The following is a 20,852-nucleotide window of genomic DNA, read 5'->3' on the forward strand; positions in this document are numbered from 1 at the left end:
TTTCAATAAAAAGAGTCACTAACGAACCAAGAAGGAAAAAAAAAAGGAATTATAGCTGTATTTTTGTGAGTAAAATATTCAGGAAGATAAATGAATACTGTCCTGTGAATAGTGATGATGGATAAAGGTGGCAAAAACTGCAAATCTATATACAATCATATAAAAAAAAGTATCACAAAATTCATGAATAATGCATTATAATGTTACAACTTACAATGTTCCTTTTCTCAGAAAACCATTTCATAGTGCCATCTTTAAAACAAGGCTGTTTCAAACATTTCTACATTATTTTGCTTTGTTTTAAATCCTGCAGAAAACATTCCTGAAATTTGGTTACATTTACAAGTTCACACTGCGTTAGTTGTTCTCGAATCAGACCTGGCTGTTGTTGGTGTTGGCTGTGTTAAACCAGGACAAAAATATGGTTGAGAAGGTCCAGGGGCAGTTAAATCCTGAGCTGTGTGGTGCTTCACATGTTCTTCCCATTTCTATTTGGGTTTCCTTTAGGTTCTCCGGTTTCCTCCTACCTGAACTGGTTATGCTGAATTGTCTTTAGTTGTGAATGTGTGTGAGAATGTAACTGTGAGTGTGTTTTTTTTTTGACCAGGATAACACGTTATTGAATATGAGTGAATGAACGAATTTGTTAAGCCTGACTGTGACTGTGAAGGAGTTCTGCAAAATCCTAATATTAAGGATGTGTTTCTAATTCCAGTCTTGGAACTCATCAGCAAATGTTAGTGTTTTCTCGTGTGGTTGAGAGAAATATACAAAATTTACTCTTGTTATAAACAAGTTAAAAGCATCTGAAAGCTCTGGGTCAAACACACTCTACTTCTAACGTAATGAAGGAGAATTCAGAAAGCACACGGTCTTAGCTGATCTGGTAATTGTATAATTTTATCTTTTAAGCCAAATTTGACTTTTAACATGTAAAGGGCTTCATATGCTGATTCAAGTGTGTTACAGCAGGAAAGCATCTACATTTGCAGATACCCAGGAAAGGAAATACTATAGAGAATTGTATCAGAGAGTGCTAAAGCTCACTAAGAACGGAGTTATTATGAATCTTTAAAGAAAACTGGGTTCTGTCACTTCTGTCTCATTAGTATGCACTGATCGCTGTCTGCCTTTGTTTCGGTGGAAGACGAGCTGTCATGTCAGTCTGCTGAAATAACTCACTGATCCATAACGGCACTGCGGGAGAAAAAAAACAGCTCGAGCCGTCCGTCTCTCACATGACAGCGTTGACCTTTTCGAAAGAACACACCAGAGGCCAATTTGAAAAGCTTCTGCAGATTCTCGATCGATGATCCATACACACACACATATCCATCCTCATCAGTAGTGCCTACGTCACCGACCCCAAATGTACGTGATGGGGGAATGTTGAACCAGGAGGGTTTTGGTGAGAATTTATGAACGTGAAGCTCTGAGTATATAGCTACAGGGTAACTAGCGGGGGTCGTACATGTTAGCCAGTTTCTTGAAGCGTGGTCCCCAGTCATTAAGGTAGTCGTAGTCCTGGTCCTCGTCTGAGCTGGAGGAGGCGAGGGAGCTCAGGCTGCCTGCCAGAGAACCGTTTCCTTCATAGTCGTAGATCAGAGCTGTGTCAAACGGAGGAACGTTGGGGTCGTTGTCCGCAACATCCAGACACTGCCGACAAGACACAGTAAAGAGAATGCATGCTAATTATAATCAGAAAGAAATTAAGATCAGAAACATCCACTCCCTTATTAAAGACTTTCCCATTCAGAAGGCATCTACCGGCATGTGCAAAACTTTAGGGCATTGATATTCTTGTAGGCTTTCCCATAATTCTGTTCCCCAGACCAGAATTATAAACAAATATGATGGATCACAATTTGCAACTGTTACAAATGCAAATGAATTCATTCAGCTCATTCTGGATCATTCTGATGGCTCTGAAAAATGATAAAATGCTCTCCAGTGAAATGGGTGGCTTTAAAGAATGTTTAGTACTGAGCTACATCCAGAACTGGAGGGCTAGAGACTAATCCTATCTAGCTGTTTGGTTGCATATTTCCATTTCTACATTCGGCAGAAGTCATGTGTCTCCTCCGTATGTAGTCTCTATGAAAAACCCATCCTCATGATAGTGCAGATAAGTCAGGATCTAAGAATACTATCAAACAGAAAGCCCTGCTAATTTGAGTTTGTACAATGACTTAGTACATTACAAGTCAAGGTTTTTTTTCTTCTAATTTAAGTGCATGGTGAAGGCATGGGTGTTTAATCTTCCTCTGAAGACAGTCAGAGGAAGTTCAGTCTTGATCCATGTCTTCCTTGTATCTAGAGGTCAAGCTGATTCATGCTAGAAGTTTGAAGATCATACATTTCAAATGATATATTGGGTTTAAAAAAATCTTACTGTTAATGTAATGCTATTTAGTGATATATAGTGTCTGCTGTGTGTCTAGAAACACATTACAATGTTCCACAATATGGTGACACACGTTAGAGAGAGGTTTTGGTAATCTATTTTCCATTAGTCTAATTCTATGGCTGTTTGTGTTATTAAGTGCTTTGTTATTTATATTTTATTATTATTACAGCTCATACAGCATTAATCCCTATTTGATCTAATACTTTTGTTATCTCATTGTTTTCTACATTTACCTGTGAAACCCACTGAGGTGCTTCACGTATGAAAGGTGCAATACAAATAAAGATTATATTCTCACTTACATCACCGATGAAATCCTCAATGTCAGTGGGTTCTCCCTGAGGTTTGCGTGGGTACGCAGGCGAGGGTAGGTTATACGGAGCATCCTTTCGGAGTGGCTGCTTCCAATTAGGAAAACCGGGTCCTGGTTGACTGAAGGATTCTGGGGGAAGAACCATGTCATTAGGGGTCCTCAGGAGATCAATGTTGAAGGCATCCTGAAAGAGACGAAAGGTTCTTATGAGGGAAAATGTGTAGAACATCGCTGTTTTTACATTTATTATAGATCTAAATTCACTGTTTGCTACTGAACATGAAAGCTAATGCTTGTTAGTGAAACAAGAAAACTGTTAGTAGTATGCTAGTTAGCTAAACAGACTAGAGTTATGGTTACTAGCATTGAATGAGCTTAGATGTTCTTTGCTCGATAATAATAAAATATAATAACAACTTTTCACAAACCTTTGTGGACATTAGCTAGATGTATGCTTCACTGTACTGAGGAGAAGCCTAGCCTGTAGCTTGTTTGGTTCTTACTTGTCTATCCAGAAAGAAACAGCTTACAATTTCGCTTAGCTTAAAAGTAAAAGTTACCAAATAGAAAAGGTTTATACATATCTGTGAATGACACTGTTATTCATCCCAGTACTGGTCAGTACTAGTCAGTACTGATTCCTGAAAGTACTTTTAATTAAACATTAGGTTTAATATCTTCTATACATCTATGGCAGTTGTCTTGTTTTTAACAATTACAGTATTAAACTGACTTTACAGTTCAGATGTAGGCCACAGTATGGTAAAATACAACACCATTGTGACATTGTAAAAGGCATTCAAACAATTTAAAAAATGTAGACATTCCCTGAATGCCTTGTAAATGACTTTGTGCACATTATTAGGAGACTGAAACTGATTGTGTCAGCTGCATGAATTCCCTGAGCTAATTCAGAACTTTTCAGGCCCGTACATGGTGTGTGTCAGTGTTTCCCACAGACTCACACACCAGCTGCTGCTGTCCACTCCCAACCTCACCCTGCACATACTGTGGGCTGTTTCACATGGTTCATGCTCACATATTATATATCATCATGCAAAGCCCACTTCCGTAGTGGAGGGATCGTGTTTGTGGGATTTTGTTACGTTTGTTAACTCTCACCTCATCCTCCTCTCCTCCGCCCTGTTCGTCGTAGTTGAACACATTGTCACGCACATCATCAGCTGATTCGCCAATCAGCAGGCCTCCTCCTTTCTTAACACCACGTCTGGTGCAGCTCCTCACCGCCACAGCAAGTAGCAGCAACACTGAGAACCACACACATATGTGTATATCAGTTTTACACAAGGACACTGATTGTTTAGATAAATAATGCTGGAATGGATAAATGCACTCTTCTCCATCATCATGTTAAAAAAATAGCTATATATGTATACTTACAAAACAGAAAAGCCACACTGGCCATGATGATCATAAGGGCAATAAAGCTGATGCCCACTCTAGCTCCAAAAATGGCCGCAGCTGTGACACTCATACACTGTCCAGCCCTGTCACATGGACACACCGTCACATTCAACAGGGCATTGGAGAAGAGAGAAGGCGAACCCGAGTCTGATACAGTAATGGGGATGGAGAACTCCCCCTGGTCTATATCTATCACAGGCTGCAGCATTGCATGGGTCTCTGTATAAAAACAGACATGGCACTTGTGAAATATTTTGCCAAGAACAATTGGACAATGTCAAAAAGAGCAAACAGGGATGGTTTAAGATTTGATATTTGCAGTGATTTGCATGTGCATACAGTATATTTGCATTTTTCATTATAAATTAATGAAATTGTTTACACTAACATTTTAACATGGATAATAATTAAGAGTGATTAGCATGATCTAATTTGCATACTAACTGGTCCCTAATAACATTTATTCATTAGTAATGATTTTATTGTTACGCATGGCTAGATTAAAGGATGGATGATTGATGGACTGACTGATTGGTTCTGCTAAATTATAAAACTACTGGTAAAACTATCAGGTTTTTACATTTATAAAATCAAATACTGAGGATTTTTTGTACCAATTTTGACTTTACTTAAATCACTGATAAAATAGTCATTTGATGTATTGATGCATGGACTAGTTGGAGAGATTGTATGTATGTAAATATGTATAAATAGATGGATAGATGGATGGATGGACAAATGGGTGGATGGATATATGGATGGATGGGTGGATGGATGGATGGGTCATTGGGTTTGATAGTGGGTGAATGGATGTATAAATGGATAAATGTAAGAACTGGATAGATAGATGGATGGATAAATGAATGGGTGGGTGGTTGTGGATTAATGCATAAATGGATAGATGTAAGAATTGGATGGATGGATGGATGGATGGATGGATGGATAGATGGATGGATGGATGAATAGATGGATGGATGGATAAATGGTTGGGTAGATAGATGGTTGGATCGATGGATGAATGGATGCATGGGTGGTAGGGTTTGATCCATAAATGGAGAAAAGTAAGAACTGGTGGATGGATGGATGGATGGATGGATAGATGGATGGATGGATAAATGAATGGATGGGTGGTTGTGGATTAATGCATAAATAGATAAAAGTAAGAATTGGTGGATGGATGGATGGATGGATAAATGAATGGATGGGTGGTTGTGGATTAATGCATAGATGTAAGGATTGGATGGATGGATGGATGGATGGATGGATAGATAGATGGATGAATAGATGGATGAATAGATGGATGGATGGATAGATTGATGGATAGATTGATGGATAGACAGAAGGATGAATGGGTGGTTGGGTTTGATAGTGGGTGGATGGATGGATGGATGGATAAATGAATGGATGGGTGGTTGTGGATTAATGAATAGATGTAAGGATTGGATGGATGGATGGATAGATAGATGGATGAATAGATGGATGAATAGATGGATGGATGGATAGATTGATGGATAGATTGATGGATAGACAGAAGGATGAATGGGTGGTTGGGTTTGATAGTGGGTGGATGAATGCATAAATGGGTAAGTGTAAGAAGTGTATGGATGGATGGATGGATGGATGGATGGATGGATGAACCAAGGTCTATGGATGCTATGGATGCTGTGACTGTGTAGATGGATGCTGTAATGGTTTAATGGATTAATTGATCAGTAGCACTAGGGAAAGTTTTTGCAATGCACACAGTGCTTAATAGAGCAGGATATATTCTTCAGTATTTATTAAAAGCAGAATTTGTTTTTTGTTTTTTTTTACCATTGAGCTGTATGATAGTCCAGTTGGATGCCATGTCTCCATCAGCCAGGTGAAAGCTGAAGGGGTCAGCATGAGGGGCGAGGTCACCATCTACAGCGCTGATCAGCAGGCCGAGTCTATGTCTCTCTCTGTTACTACACAGGATGCCACTCAAAGGGACAAGCACAGGGGGGAAGTCATTGGTCTCCCACAGTGTAATCTCCAGAGGGGCCATTATGGAAGTCCCGCCCACATCTGAATGAGGGAGCAGTGATGAGTGATGGATTTTTTTCACTTAAAATGAAAGGATTTAATATTAAATTTGTTCTGCACTCACCCATGTCTGTGACCTTCACTACTGCCCTGTACTTGTTCTTCTTGATGTATGGGGAGCGGAGGCTGAAGTTCTTCCTGGCTGAAATATCCCCAGTTTCATGGTTGATCGAGAGCCATTTCTCAGGATCTTGAATAATTTCAAATCTGAAAATGAAAAAATAAAATCTTTCATGTGTGGCACTGAAGCAATGTTTGGCCATTGAAAACGTAGAGAGACAAATAATTGATTGCATTTCTAGGTCATTTAGGTTAGATTTATGTTATAGAAATCTAGGTATAGTTTGATTATGATTATTATTATTATTGATTATCACTATTGCTAGGTCATAATCTCATACCTATTATTAGCAACTTGATTTGTGGTATAATCTTAAATATAGAGTATTTCCAGTTTTATCTGGGGAGCATTAAAATAACTGTTTGTTCATACCATTAACAAATATATAACAATAACCATTTATTTACAAACAAATCATTCATACCTGAGCTTGGAATTCTCAGCATCATGAGCGATACTAGTGATGAGGACAGTCCCTGGTTCAACAGACTCTGGGATAGACACCTCTATGGGGTTCGAATTAAAACGTGGCGCTTCATTCTCATTGAGAACTTTGATGGTGACGATAGCCGTGCTGGTCCGAACAAATGGAGCTTTAATGCTCAGAGGGACTTCGTTCTCTGCTCGCACAGTGAGCTGGTACTCTGCTCGTGACTCGAAGTCCAGGGGCTGCAAGAGAGAAGGATGGGAATTGTACTCTTCAGATCTGAGCACTAGAGAAGCCATTAAAAAACACAGTTCAGAGAACCTACACACTAGAGATTAAACCTGCCTCTGATATTGATCCTGCAGTTAGTCTTCATTTCCATATCTGTATTTTTTGTTGAATGTTGAATGTTCACATGGCTTTCGGAGATCCAGGTATAAATTGTTAAAAATAAAATCAACTTTTCAATAAGGCCAATACAGTAGTTAAGAAGAATGTCTAATGGGGTCCCTGTTTTTTGTCACTTGGCATAACTAGATGTTTTACTCACAACGTATAGGAGTAAGGTAATATATGAACAAACTTTTTATATAACCTTGTTTTGTTTTTTTTCCATTTACAAAATATACAAGCCTTTAATAGTTACACCATTTGGACATTCTCTTAGTACATGATCTCATTTATTTAAAAATGAAACAAACATAACATAACACATGCATTTCCAATTAGTTTCAGACTTTTTATAATTAAGTGAAATTTTGAAGCTCACAGATCTATGGTAGAACAGAACATAGCACCAGTCTACCTACTACTACTACTACTACTACTATACTGATGAGAGAACCCACCTTCACTACGGAGATTATTCCCTGGTTGGTGACCTGGTCTGTCCGTATGGCAAAATTGCCGGAAGAATCTCCTTTAATGATGGAATAAGTAATCCTCCAGTTGTCACCATTCTTCTCATCTTTATCTGTTGCATTTACTCTGCCTACATCCTCTCCCACTTTATTCTCCATGGCAAACATTGTGTACTGCAAACATAGGAGTGTAATCACATCATTGTGCTAAAAAGGAAGGCAGCATGTGTGTGTTTGTGTGTATGTGTGTGAGAGAGAGTACCGTTTTAGGGTTGAACTGTGGAGCATGGTTGTTGATGTCTGTGATGTGGATGATGGCTCGTCCTGTGCTGGTCAGGCCCATTCCAGACATGTCGGCCACCTGCAGGGTCAGCTGGAATGCCTGTACCATCTGGAGCAAAAAAAAAACAGCATTAATGCCCCCAAATCTAGTGCTAGTGCATGAAAAGTGAAGGTTATTATAACAGTAAAGGGAGACTGCATCTGGAATTGGATGTTCACATACTTTTGGCAATGCGGCCCCACCCACAACAGTATACACTGATCAGGTATAACATTATGTCCACCTGTCTAATATTGTGTTGGTCCCCCTTTTACTGCCAAAACAGCCCTGACCCATCGAGGCATGGACTCCACTAGATCTCTGAAGGTGTGCTGTGGTATCTGGCACCAAGACGTTAGCAGCAGATCCTTTAAGTCCTGTAAGTTACAGGACTTACAGGACTTAAAGGATGCTTACAGGACTTAAAGGACTTACAGGACTTAAAGGACTTACAGGACTTAAAGGATACTTTTGATAGATATTGATCACTGCAGACCAGGAACACCTCTCAAGAGCTGCAGTTTTGGAGATGCTCTGGTCCAGTCATCTAGCCATCACAATTTGGCCCTTATCAAACTTGCTCAAATCAGCTTTGAGGACAAAATGTTCACTTGCTGCCTAATAAATCCCACCCACTAATGATGACCCATAATGAGCACACAGTGTTATTCACTTCACCTGCTCATAATGTTATGGCTGATCGGTGTAAACCATACAGCAACTCAAATGCTTTGCAGTAAGGGCTCTCTTAAACTGTAAAATAGCTCATTTAAGTTTAATGAACATAAGCAAACTGTTAAAATATTGAGTCCATTATTTACATGTGTACAATAGTATTTCAGATATCGAGCCATGGAACTTTTTATTTGTGAAGCTAATGTATCCATTATTCACAGTAACAATCTGACGTTATTTATAGACCTACTTTGTTATTGAGTTGTTGATGTTTGGATTATTGAATTTTACAGAGCAGTCAAGCTATAATAAATCATTTTATTTCTTGACCATGAAACATCTACTACAATGCATAACATCATTTGAGTCAATCTGTTAAAAATTTTTTGGGGTTATTTTAGAGTAAAACTTCAGTAGCACCTTCACAACCATACGCTTTTCACACAACACCTACATCTCGGTCCAGTCCCACATCTCGGGTGTAGATCACTCCTGTTACGTTGTTGATGCCGAACATGGTCTTGTTGATGCTGAAAGGTGGGAAGCTCTCCTGAGCTGTTATGGAGTAGCTCAGCACTGAGTTGTCTGTGTTGGGGTCATCAGCATCTGTTGCTGATACAGTCAACACTGAAGTACCTGAACAGGGGAAATACTGAAATGTTGAAAAGTGGACAAGGAGAGTTTTCAAACCATGAACATGAAAAGCCCCTCCCCCTTTCTTAATATTTATATGATTCAGGATGTAATTAGATCATATTGACCTGAGAATAAATTCTATTACAAAAAGTAACGACAGCAACTGCTTTTTAGAAAAATACCACACATAATTCAATTGACAATATTGACAGTATTACAGAATCTCCATGTGTTACTAGAGCACTCATACTGGATTACACACACCTGCTGGCTGCAGCATGAGAAGTGGTTTTGTGCATCTTTACTGTTTCCCCGAATACATAAATATATCCGAGGTTGCTCATTTCAAATACTATTATCTACCTCAGCTGCTCAAAGTCAATATGACCCATGAACCGTATGTCCATTAATGAGAAGCAAAACACGAGCCTGTCAGACTGTCACTCCATCATTTTGATTGCTCCCTAGTGTAAGCATTGCTTTTCACCTGGAATGGAGAATTCTGGCACAGAGCCAATGAATTCTTCTTTGGTAAAGGTCGGTCTGTTGTCATTCTGGTCCAGTACGTAGATCTCGATGGTGGTGGGGTTCTCCAGTCGCTCTCCACTGGGTGACAGGGCGAAGGCTTTAAGCTGAGGATGCACAATTATATTATGGATCAAGTTTCAGTTCAGTATCAGCATCAGTATCACGTTTTTTTTTTTTTAACTAAATTAATACTATTTTTAAATGCACACGTCACATTTTTTTCTAAAGCACTTAACCTCCTAAAACATGAAACAGCTGTTCATAAACTACTTCTATACATCCCAAGAGAACAGTCCTTGCTATTTATGGGCTTCATTGTACCGTGAAGCTCTTATGAGTCTCTCTGTCCAGGGGCTTCTTGCTCTTAATCCATCCTGTTTTATCATCTATTTCGAAGAGGTCCTTAGGCTCCTGGTCGACCCCGGGGCCCTCCAGCTTGTAGATCACCTCTCCAGTGAAAATCTTGTCAGATTTGATCTGAAGGCAGAGGAATGGAAATTGTTAAAGACATATGGTAAGCATCTCACATCCCAGATGTGTGTTAGAAGCAGGTCATCAGGTCGATACGTGAAAAAAGATGCACTGAATATTTATATATGAAGAAAAATCTAGAGAATAAGTGTAGTATAATGTAATAATAATGGCAGAGGTAGTTGAAACTGCGGGACAGCACACAATATTTTCAGAGATACTTGAAAATCTGTGATGATTTGATTATTAACTGGTTTCATCTGCTGAGGGCTTTGCTTGAATGCATGATAAAGAACATTTGTCTAAAATGTCCAGGATTGCTGGGAAATTTGTGGACTATGTCGTAATTTTTATTAGCATTACACTTCTTACTGAAGTACAAAAGAATTACTCTTACATTTACTATTGAATTAGTAAAGTATTGCCATTAAACGTCTTTCTTAATGTAGTACTGTACTCTTACTATTACACTTCTTACTCCCTTAAGTTTGCAGCCGTATGAAATATATATCCATTAAATCTACCACATAATTTATTTAAATGTAGGTGTGTCTCATATTATGACTTATAGTTGCATGTGGTAGTTGTTATAGTTTTGCTTCCCCCTCCATCTATATGTCTCTGGTAATTACCTGGACCAGGTACTCAGGGACCTGCTTGCTGTTCTCAGAAACACGGATAGGCGGAATGATCCAGTCTCTCTTTACTCGGCTCAAACCTGCAGTCTTTGTCCTCCAGGGATACAGCACGACTGGGTTCAGGTTCTCTTTCCTCGACTGGGGGCTGCTCATAACCTGCAATGCATTTAAATGCCACTTTTATGGACTGCATAAAAGTCTGCAAACATCATTTCTACTGAATATACACAGACAGAAATATTACAGGGATCTTTGCCGCCATTTGTTATGACACCTGTTATGAGAATTCGCAGCACAGTGAGACTGTCGTAATGTGACAGAAACATGAAGGCTGTTGGTTAATTTGAATCTGAAGCTCCTTTAATGCTGAAAGTGAAAGGTGAAACAGTTCCCTGAGCCCCGTTGTGAAGCAAAGCTAATGTGGAATCCAGCATCTGCACTGTTATGAGTGAAAGCTCTCTTATGCTATCCTTCTGTTCCTCACACACACACACACACACACACATGCCACATGCTCACCACTTGGTCATAGACACTTAAATCTAAGCACATATATTTCCTTACAGCCACTTCCACACACACACACACACACACACTTGGCGCACTTGGCACAGCTGTCAGAGCTCAGTTTCCCCACCCACAGCCTGCCACACTGATATCCACATTATTCTGTACTCTACACTCCACATAACCGAGTTCACAGGTCAAACTCTGAATCTGCTGCACTGACAGTAACCCACCCACTCACCCACAAACATATTCCCTGACACCACAGGCTGTCTTCACCTGCTTGGAAAAGTCTGGACCGTGTAATGCCTGAGCTAAAAATATGAAAATCAAAATAATAAGAGTATAAGTAAGTTTAGATTTTATTTTGTGTCTTGTCTCACATTAAGGGAAACAATTTAGATCTAGGAAAAGGCTGAGATCTTACACTTCATTAATGTAAGCACAAAGACTACTTTTTAAACAGTTTCCATCCTTTTAACTGCTTTATAGCCACTACTAGTGATTAAACTGAAATAGATGTAATAAGCAGGCAAATTAACTCGAAAAGATCCCCTATATTCATTTTGCAAATAAATGATGCACTCGTTGTTTTTTTTCTAGAGTGTCTGCAAAATGATGGAAAAGAAAAGTTGTTGCTGTCCTCTGTTTTCACCCGAAGGTCAAAGACCTGAGAGTGGAGTGTAGGAGTCATGGATGAAACTCAACACTGAGAACAGTAGCAAGCGTGTGAAGAGGGAATAAATTAGCCTCGAGAAATGACTTTCTGACTTCTGGTGGGGTTTTTTTTGTTGTGTTTGTATTTTTTATTTTATCGTAAATTTAGTTGTATTGTTGTATTGTGTAACTCTCACTTCTGTATCCTGGTATTAAAACTTCGTGATTTGAACTTGAAATTCACACAAAAAGAAAAGAGCAAATCCTTTGGCTTATATGAAAAAAGCTGAATGAACAGCAATCTATGAAAAAGTCAAAGTCAAAGCCATGTTTTTTGACTTCAGAGCATATCCTATGAATGGGATGCAAGTCTATTGCAGGTGGTTACACATCACTGTAGGAACACCTTCACCTTAAGCATGTTTTTCAAAAGTGTGAGTATCCCTAGAACATGTGATACTCCACACCGACGGTAAGACAAGCTCAGGATTGAGCTCGTGACCCTGCATGGCTGTGCAACCTCATAGAGACATTAATAATGTTGTCTGCTATCATCTACCCTCATAGAGAATGAAAATGATCAGCTATGACTGTAATGTTTGAAGCTAGAAGCCACTGAAGGGAACTTCTGGCACTACGGCATGCCTGAGAGAAGCCGCTACAGAATGGCAGTCATGCTAAACACTCCCAGGCTGAGCCAGAGCACTAATCTTAGCCCATTTTGCATTCCTCTGTGCTCTTATACATCCAGTGTATCGTTTAGGAACATCAGCTCCACATGTAAATGTTGGAAACATTTCTAACAAATACCTTAAGACTTAATTCTGTCAAATGGATGAAACCTGGTCTTGGTATTTGTGCTTGCTTCACAAAGTTTCTGCCAAAATTTATTCATCTAAAAAACTATAATGATATAAACAAAGGCAGTAGTGACTATCTGGGTGGTCCATTATGGAGGTCTGTTGATGTCTTTAGCAGTAGAGGGTTCAGTTACTTTGCAGTTTTATCAATTAACCATGCCCTTTAAGCTCAGTGACAGGCCACACTTGCTCATTTTCCTTAAGACTTTATTGCCTGGTAAAGCCTGTGACTCAGATACTTTGAGCCTGTAATGTGATCCTTTGACCAGCAGCAGTGAATGAACAGTTGTAGGTAAGGCTGAGGGGGAGGATATTATTCCTCTCTTCCTCTCTGTACTACATGCCATGTTTTCCAAAAATATTCCTTTCAGAAAGGAATACACTGATATGTGGATGGATGCAAAGAATCCTGTCTCCTGTTTTGACCACCTAAATAATTTCTCCCTCGAATTAGCCTGTAGGAATCAGTGATGGAAAGCTGGCTAAGTGTTTCCTGTTTTATATTATGTTTCACAAATATCTAGGCAAATTCAGCCGCCACTTAGACCACTTCACCTATGTACCCTGGATAGTCAGTACACTATTCTCCCCTCAGAGAAGTTTTCAGTACAAATGGTATATCATGCTTGATTGCCTAATCCTATGGTAGCATACTAATCGATCCAATCCAACTTGATACCTTAGGTAGTAAGTCAGAGTGTCAGTTCAGTCAAGCAACAAACACTGGAACTGAAACATTACTATTACATTACATTACCAGGATTATTAACGTGAGTGAAAATCTTTAAGGTAACACAGACAGTCGGCATTGATGCCATGGATCTGAGTGATCTCAGGGCTGCTTGATCCTCTGTCCTGTGATGTTTTTACATTAGGCAGCATTTCTACAATGTGATTTCAGTTTTTTATTTATTTATTTATTTATTTATTTATTTATTTATTTATTTATTTATTTATTTATTTTAATTTCCCTGTCAGATCCCAGCTCCATATCTCTGGTCAGGGCTCCAGAAAAAAAAAAAATTAAATTGTTTAAAAAAAAATTACCTAATGCAAAATAATATAATATATGATATACAATGTTTGGATATATTTAAAGGGCAATTATGTGTGCAATATAATTAATTTGTTGTTATATCCTGTGCTTGTAAAAAGTGACTTCTTTTTCCACCAGCCCTGTTTTTTTCCCAGTTGTGAAAAACACTGGGAAAGAGCTATAGAGAGATTTACATTACATTACATTTATTCATATAGCAGAAGCTTTTACGCAACTTGAGTAAATACAAACAAAGTGCTATATCAAACAGGGATAATAGAAGTAGTGCTACCTGATGCACTACTATAACATATAGCAGCTGCAGATGATAAAGGATTCACAACTTTATCTCCTGATAAGGAAGATTCACTCAGAATCTGCTGGTAACCGTGTCTGTCCTGTACGCTAGATAAATAATGGATTCAACCTTAATTAATATATTTCACTTAACATTTTGATTTAACAAACCTTCTCATGTCTTTCTCCTGCAGGAAATAAAAAGAAATGGAAGTAATCTGACTGACATAACACTTCTGGCTTGTTGCCTACAGATGCTCCCTTAGTGAAGACAAATCCTTCCCCAGCCTCTTTGGGAATATGTGCCAGCCTACCAGTCTCGCAGACGCCGTCTTTCTGATATAGGATACAGTCAATGAAAGCTTATCACACAGCACTGTGGTCTGCTTTAAGACAAGCTGGCTTAGATCCCAGACATGGATACTGGCACTGGAATGGGCATTACAACCTCACTTCAGTTTATATTCTACTTCTAGGGATCACATGCTGCCTTGTGATAAGTAGGTGATAAGATGAATCAGGTGTGCTAGAGCAATAAATAGCATTTAACTGAGATGTGGGTTCATAAACAATGCTTTCGATAAACCCCAAAACAAAACCTCCCACTCATCATCACGTGCTTACCACATGCACCTTGTACTGCATTCAACCCATTTACCTTTACAAGCGTCATTCCAAAAAATAAAGCCAGTTTTGTCACTGTTAGCTGGTCCATACCAAGGTGGGAGGTGCACAACTCATAGGACATGATGGACTACATTTGTGTGGTGAATGGATGTAAGTCAGGAAAAGATTCTATAATAACAACTCATTCACAGGGACTTATATGGTGAATGTTCCATGTAAATCACCTGGAATCAGTCAGAGGTCTCTCGCTGCTGCTGTAGTTGGCCCCACGTGGACAGCCTTGATATACATGATGTTGTTGCTGTGGATGGTACCACTTAGAAACCATGAGGATGGCTTTGTGATGGCATTCGCCACAAACAGTTTTGCACTCAAGTCTCAATCAGTGAACATTTGAATTAGCGAAATTTTGAAAGTGAAATTCTTTCTTCGCATATCCCAACTTGGAAGTCAGACACAGGCAGCCATGATACAGCACCCCTTGAGCTGTGAGGGTTAAGGGTCTTGCTCAGGGGCCCAACAGTGGCAGCTTGAATGCTGATCCTCTAATCAACAACACAGAGCCTTAACCACTGAAGCTACCAGTGCCACTCACCTGAAATTTCCTGGTTACCCAATTAAATTTTTTTGACTATGTACTACAAAATATGGGAAATGATGTCAAATGAGGCTTCCCTTTTGAGTCTAGTTCCTCTCAAAGATTTTTCCTCACCACCGTTGCCTTTGGCTTGCTCATTAGAGATAAATTTAAGATGTATTATTTATATCCTGAATTTATATATTTGTTTAAAGCTGCTTTGTGACAAATGCTAAACAAATAAAATGTTGTTATTTACCAAAGAAAAAATATATAATCATTAATGTACTGAGGCTTTCTGCAAGGAGACATTTACTTAACATTTATGGAAGGAGTCTCCACTGTCAGAGCTTTGTAATAGTCAGAGGTATAGCTGTCCATGAGAATCACTAGCGACACAGTATGTTGAGCTCTGCAGTTTTTCAGGAATACTTTGTATTACATTTACATTTCAGGCATTTGGCAGACGCCCTTATACACAGAGACTTATGATTTATCTCATTTTATACAACTGAGCAATTGAGGGTTAAGGGCCTTGCTCAAGACCCCAGCAGTGGCAGTTTGGTGGACGTAGAATTTGAATTCACCACCTTCCGATCAGTAGTCCAGCACCTTAAAAATTAAGCTAACCTCCTTATCCCCCGTATTATTTAGTCTTATTAACTTCATCATACAGCTAACTATAAGTGATACCAAGAACTTTTTTAATAGATGTTCCATCACATTAAATGTAACTATAAGTGGATAAAAAAATATGATGTGTCATTCTATAACTGATAAAGAAATGTAATTTTGGGCAAATTACTATGGAATAAAACAATTAAGGATGTACTGTTATTAGAAAATATCTACTTTAAGGAAGTATCCATGTGGCAGCCCCACATTTCCCAGCTAATCTCTTTCCTCACAGTCCCTCTCCAGTATCACGGCAGATGATATGTCAGATACCAATGAATACTGACTATGTTTCCGTTCTGGAGGCATCTCAGGAAGCTGAACTATATAGAGTGCTGTTTAGGTGGCTGTGTTTACGCTAAGGTAAAATGAATTTATTTATCAGAAGAATATCCGTTATTTTTTGTTGGTTTAAGCATGACTACATACACAAGAGACCATGGAGGATCAGTCGTATCCTCCCCAACTAGAATTCCACAATACAGCAAAGTTTTTGAACAATTTCTCTGGAAACATTCTAACACTATAGTCCACTATCTTTACTGAAGTACACTGCAGTTATTTCCTGGATTTGAACATGATAAGGTTTTGCTATTATATACATTATTGCACAAACTTTGAGGATCTATCTAGCAGTTGTCCTGATGAGCTACGTGCCTGTGTGTGAATCCCAGTGGAACCCAAAACCCAGTCAGCACTTCCATCTCTAAGAGTTTGCCTTTCTTCCCAGCATTTCTCCCTCTCAGTCAAACCCATCCACCATTTGTGCTTTTGTCACAGCAGCACTCCTATTTTTAGAGGGTGTCCATGTTTCACTAGAGCAGATGCCTGATCTTTATCATTGCCATCCATGATGGGGCGTGCCCTGTTCAAAATATTTTAATGGGAAAACCGTAACAGTTGCCATACTTTGGAATTGCAGTCAGTATTTTGGGAAGATACTACTAGAAACTTTTGCACAATAAATAAATGATATTCAACTGATTCATCAACAGCATCCCGATTTCTGTTCCTTTAACTGAGAAACAAACTCAGCTAGTGAAAACAAAAAAGATTTTAATGTATGTCAATGTTTAGCTTTCTGAGACGCCTCAGGAACAGAGATATATTCACTATTCACTGGTATTTGGCACAACTTCTGTGGTGAGACTGGGGAGGAACTGTGAGGAAAAAGATTTGCAGTAAATCGAAACCCTCCAGCTGTCTAGAGTGATTGTTTCCAATGATCATGAGCTCAACACTGGCTGCATTATAGACCGATTTGTCCGTGATTTCACGGACTCGGGGTGCTGGCTTTCTCTTTCCGCAGTTGGGATTACTGCTCAGGACAACCGGCATCGAGTAAACGCATCTGGGAACAGCTGCCATTTGTCATCACGGACTCTCAAAGTGCTTTTACTATACAGGCACGAAGGTCCATTCTGCAAGTGAGGTCTGCAATATTCCCATGGATACGGTGCTTTCTTCTGAGATTACTGCTTTTTGAATTAGCAGTAGCCATGGCTAAACTGAGAGGAATGTACTGAGTCTTTTGCCTGGAATCTGAAGAGGGAATGTAAGCACTCCCAGGTGCTATAGTTGACTGATAACCGTAACCAAAGGCTTCATGATCAAAGAAAGCATGCAGAAGGATGGACAATTTTGGCATAATAATAATATAATAATATTTTTTGAACCAAAGCAGAAAAAAATGACAATCAATGAAGAAAAATCAAGTGAAATGCTGAGTAACTGGTAAGAGATACAGAAGGGTATCATCTAATGGCATGCCCAGTGCTGGAATGCTTTGATGTATTTTTACCACATGACCAATCACATATTTCACATAGACTCATCCATGCCTCATTCACAGAGTCAAACTGTGACAATACAATTACTCATAAACATACTGATCATGAATAACGGCAAAATAATTTTCTATTGCTCTAATGGGATCGAACTAGAAAAAACAAAATAGGTGTAGATGAAGGCCATCTTAATAAACACAAATCTGATGGAGTACACTCTTTTTCACTATTAAAAGGCTTAATCACCACAATATGCCATGATTACTTCTGTCTTGTTTATCTAAGAAAAGATGGAGGCCTCTACGGATAAACACTTTCAATACTTCTGACTTCCATTGCAAACACAAACAATGCCAATAACCTGATTGTGATTAATGCTCACATGTTTATCTTCACATGATTATTATTTGTTTTTTCCCCTCATTTATTCAGTTTTTCCCAATGGCATTGTTGACAGGCTGGAAGGCCCATAAACTATATTGTCAGAATTGAACACAAATCATGAAATCTGCTATTGCTATTACTGATTAGCTGTCATCATCCGTTTAATCAGCAATACTGCATATTTGGAGCAACCACCTCCTCAGTTTGATCTGCTAGGCAGCTAATGGCTGACGTCAGGTCTCTGAACTCAAAACAAAGGAAGTTAATAATCCATTACTCTGACATGAGTCGTGATGTGTAGGTATAGATGAGTTCAGCAGCTGTGGCCTGGGGCTATAAGTGCCTCCTAAACTCTACATCACCATATCTGTTTCAAATGAGTCCACTTCAATAGCATTTTTGTTTGGCTTATAGAGTTACAGCAACTGAATTCACTAACATTCCAAACTAATAAATACACTTGTTAATAAAAAATACAAAGGTTCAATGTTTAAGTAAAGCTGAACTTTATGAAGGCTTTGCAAATTTCAAACCAAGACTTATAGCATGTATTATAATCCATCATGAATAAGCTGGACATGGCCGAGTACAAGACCCTGACTGGGCTGAGCTATGTAGGAAGAAAAAAAAAAGTATTCGTACCTGACCCAAAGATGCCACCAGCACACACACTCCCACCAGCAGCATGATTCCCATTCTCTTTTAAGGCCTTTAGACCTCAGTAGCTGCTCTGTGTCCCTGGATCACCAAGAAAAGACTGTCCTGGACAGCAATATGTCTGTTAGAGCGCTTTCTGGATGAGGATGAGTAAACCCTTCTGAAACCCCTCGGTCCCTCTCTCTCTTTCTTTCTCTCTCTCTCTTGACTGTGTGTTAGGGATATGAGTGACAGCACATGTGGTGGACTTGCCTGAGGAGGCTGTAATCCTAGCCCCCCTTCAGCTCCACAGACTTGGACACACCCCAAAGTTTTTAGCCCAGGAAGGTTAGGCCATGGCATGAACTCTGCTCATGGAAGTGCAAACTTTTCAAAAGCAAACATTTTTAATGATAAATATTTACCCAAATGCTGATTTGCTATCACCTAGCATCAGTTAAATAGAAATAACTCACCAATCAAATGGATGCTCATTTTTGTTTTCTGTAGAATTTGTTTTAATGATCGGCTTTTGGAGGGAGAGCAGAAAAAGAGGAAAATCAGTGAAGAGCCAGAGCAGATGGCGCTGTAATGCTGCGAGCTATGTGGAAGGTCAAATTTCAGCAGGCTATTAGTCGAATATCGTACCTTCCGACCCTGACCTCCTCATTACCAGCCACCACCTGTGTCTCAGCTTAACCTTTGTCACAACTTCACAAAGACATTGATAATAACCACATATTTGGGTAAAAGGTTCTGGTCTTCAGTGTAATGTTGTTCATTGGTTATGATGAGTGATCTCTCTGTTTCATGCTTTAGAAATTTTCTAGGCTAAAAGAGGGTAATATTCAGTTCCTCAAAGCTGTTTCCTTTGTCCTCCCTTTGTCTTATCTCTGTTACTTTCCAGTTTCGGGAACAGAAAGATACATGTGTGTCATATTTCTGCATAGTTAAAGCTCTAGGTAGCTGTCACTATTTCTAGAAGATAATGTTGCTCTGATATGGTTCAGGTTTAGGTCATCACTATGACATGCCTTTATGCAATTATGGATGGGAATTGTATAGAGCAACATCATCGACTTCCAGCAGCAGGAAATAAAGTGAGATTACGTTCATCTACAAAAAGCTTAAAGATTAAATCTGTAATAGTAATCATTTTTGCTGACCACCTTAATACAAACTATGAAAGAAATTTTACATTCTTCTGTCTTATTCTGCCTTGTCTGTTTTTTTTTTGCCAAATTACCAAATGCCAGTTTAGTCACAAACGCAATTAATTCAGTAAGATGGATTGAAATTTCTTCATAGTAGCCAATTTTGTTTAGCCATAATGCTCTCTGAAATTAATTTATATAAAACTCTCCATGTGATTCTGTTTGCATATTTGATGCACAGTGGCTGTGTAAAATATTTCAACTTTTTAGTTAATATTCATACCTTATATAAGCAGACGTAGGCCTACAGACATTTACAATATATATATATATATATATATATATATATATATATATATATATATATATATATATACGGTTATTCACGCACCTTCTCCAGCATCTTTGCAGTGTTGCTAATCAGGGATTGGATTTCAAAGGACATGAATTTGCAGAGGATTTTGCACACCCAGGCAAGACAGAATTAATCACTTATTCCATTTGAATAGTTCTCTACCTGATTTTGTAGCCTCCAGTTATAAGAAAATTAACTGCAAACTCAGTCTCAGGAAAGTTCCAGTCCTGGCTGGTCATCAGATTTCTGCTGAAGCATTCTTCATACAGAGTCGTGCTATTCAGACCTACAGATACATGCTAGGAATTCTGCTGTCATTCAGGGTTCCTCAGGCCTTCACCTCACCATGATTCATGTCCTGGGGGTTTTAGTGTACAGGCACATTCACACGTTTTAAAAGATGTTTCATG

The 20,852-nt window shown here is 38.9% G+C and overlaps 1 protein-coding gene across 1 annotated transcript; it reads right to left on the reverse strand.

Annotated features, from left to right (window-relative positions):
- Positions 1 to 9: 9 nt before the first annotated feature.
- Positions 10 to 19,167, reverse strand: cdh15 (cadherin 15, type 1, M-cadherin (myotubule)). The gene is made up of 14 exons (XM_058382091.1): positions 18,940 to 19,167; positions 10,885 to 11,046; positions 10,103 to 10,258; positions 9,741 to 9,885; positions 9,072 to 9,253; positions 7,883 to 8,011; positions 7,609 to 7,794; positions 6,758 to 7,002; positions 6,277 to 6,419; positions 5,961 to 6,194; positions 4,122 to 4,364; positions 3,843 to 3,988; positions 2,710 to 2,904; positions 10 to 1,656 (listed from the first exon to the last, which is right to left on the reverse strand). Exons 1-14 carry the CDS (start codon positions 18,991 to 18,993, stop codon positions 1,456 to 1,458), a joined length of 2,421 nt encoding a protein of 806 aa, XP_058238074.1. The 5' UTR covers positions 18,994 to 19,167; the 3' UTR covers positions 10 to 1,455.
- Between the last annotated feature and the right edge of the window lie 1,685 nt (positions 19,168 to 20,852).

Source organism: Hemibagrus wyckioides, linkage group LG27 (assembly GCF_019097595.1).
Source record: "Hemibagrus wyckioides isolate EC202008001 linkage group LG27, SWU_Hwy_1.0, whole genome shotgun sequence".
Taxonomy (NCBI): Eukaryota; Metazoa; Chordata; class Actinopteri; order Siluriformes; family Bagridae; genus Hemibagrus; species Hemibagrus wyckioides.

Bases quoted from the DNA above. Each gene is read 5' to 3' on its own strand.
- cdh15 (XM_058382091.1), bottom strand. From the start codon at position 18,993: ATGGGAATCATGCTGCTGGTGGGAGTGTGTGTGCTGGTGGCATCTTTG. The intron at 11,047-18,939 runs GTACGAATACTT...AATGCATTGCAG, and splicing joins TGGTGGCATCTTTGGGTCAG to GTTATGAGCAGCCCCCAGTC. The intron at 6,420-6,757 runs GTATGAATGATT...TTTCATTTTCAG, and splicing joins GCTGAGAATTCCAAGCTCAG to ATTTGAAATTATTCAAGATC.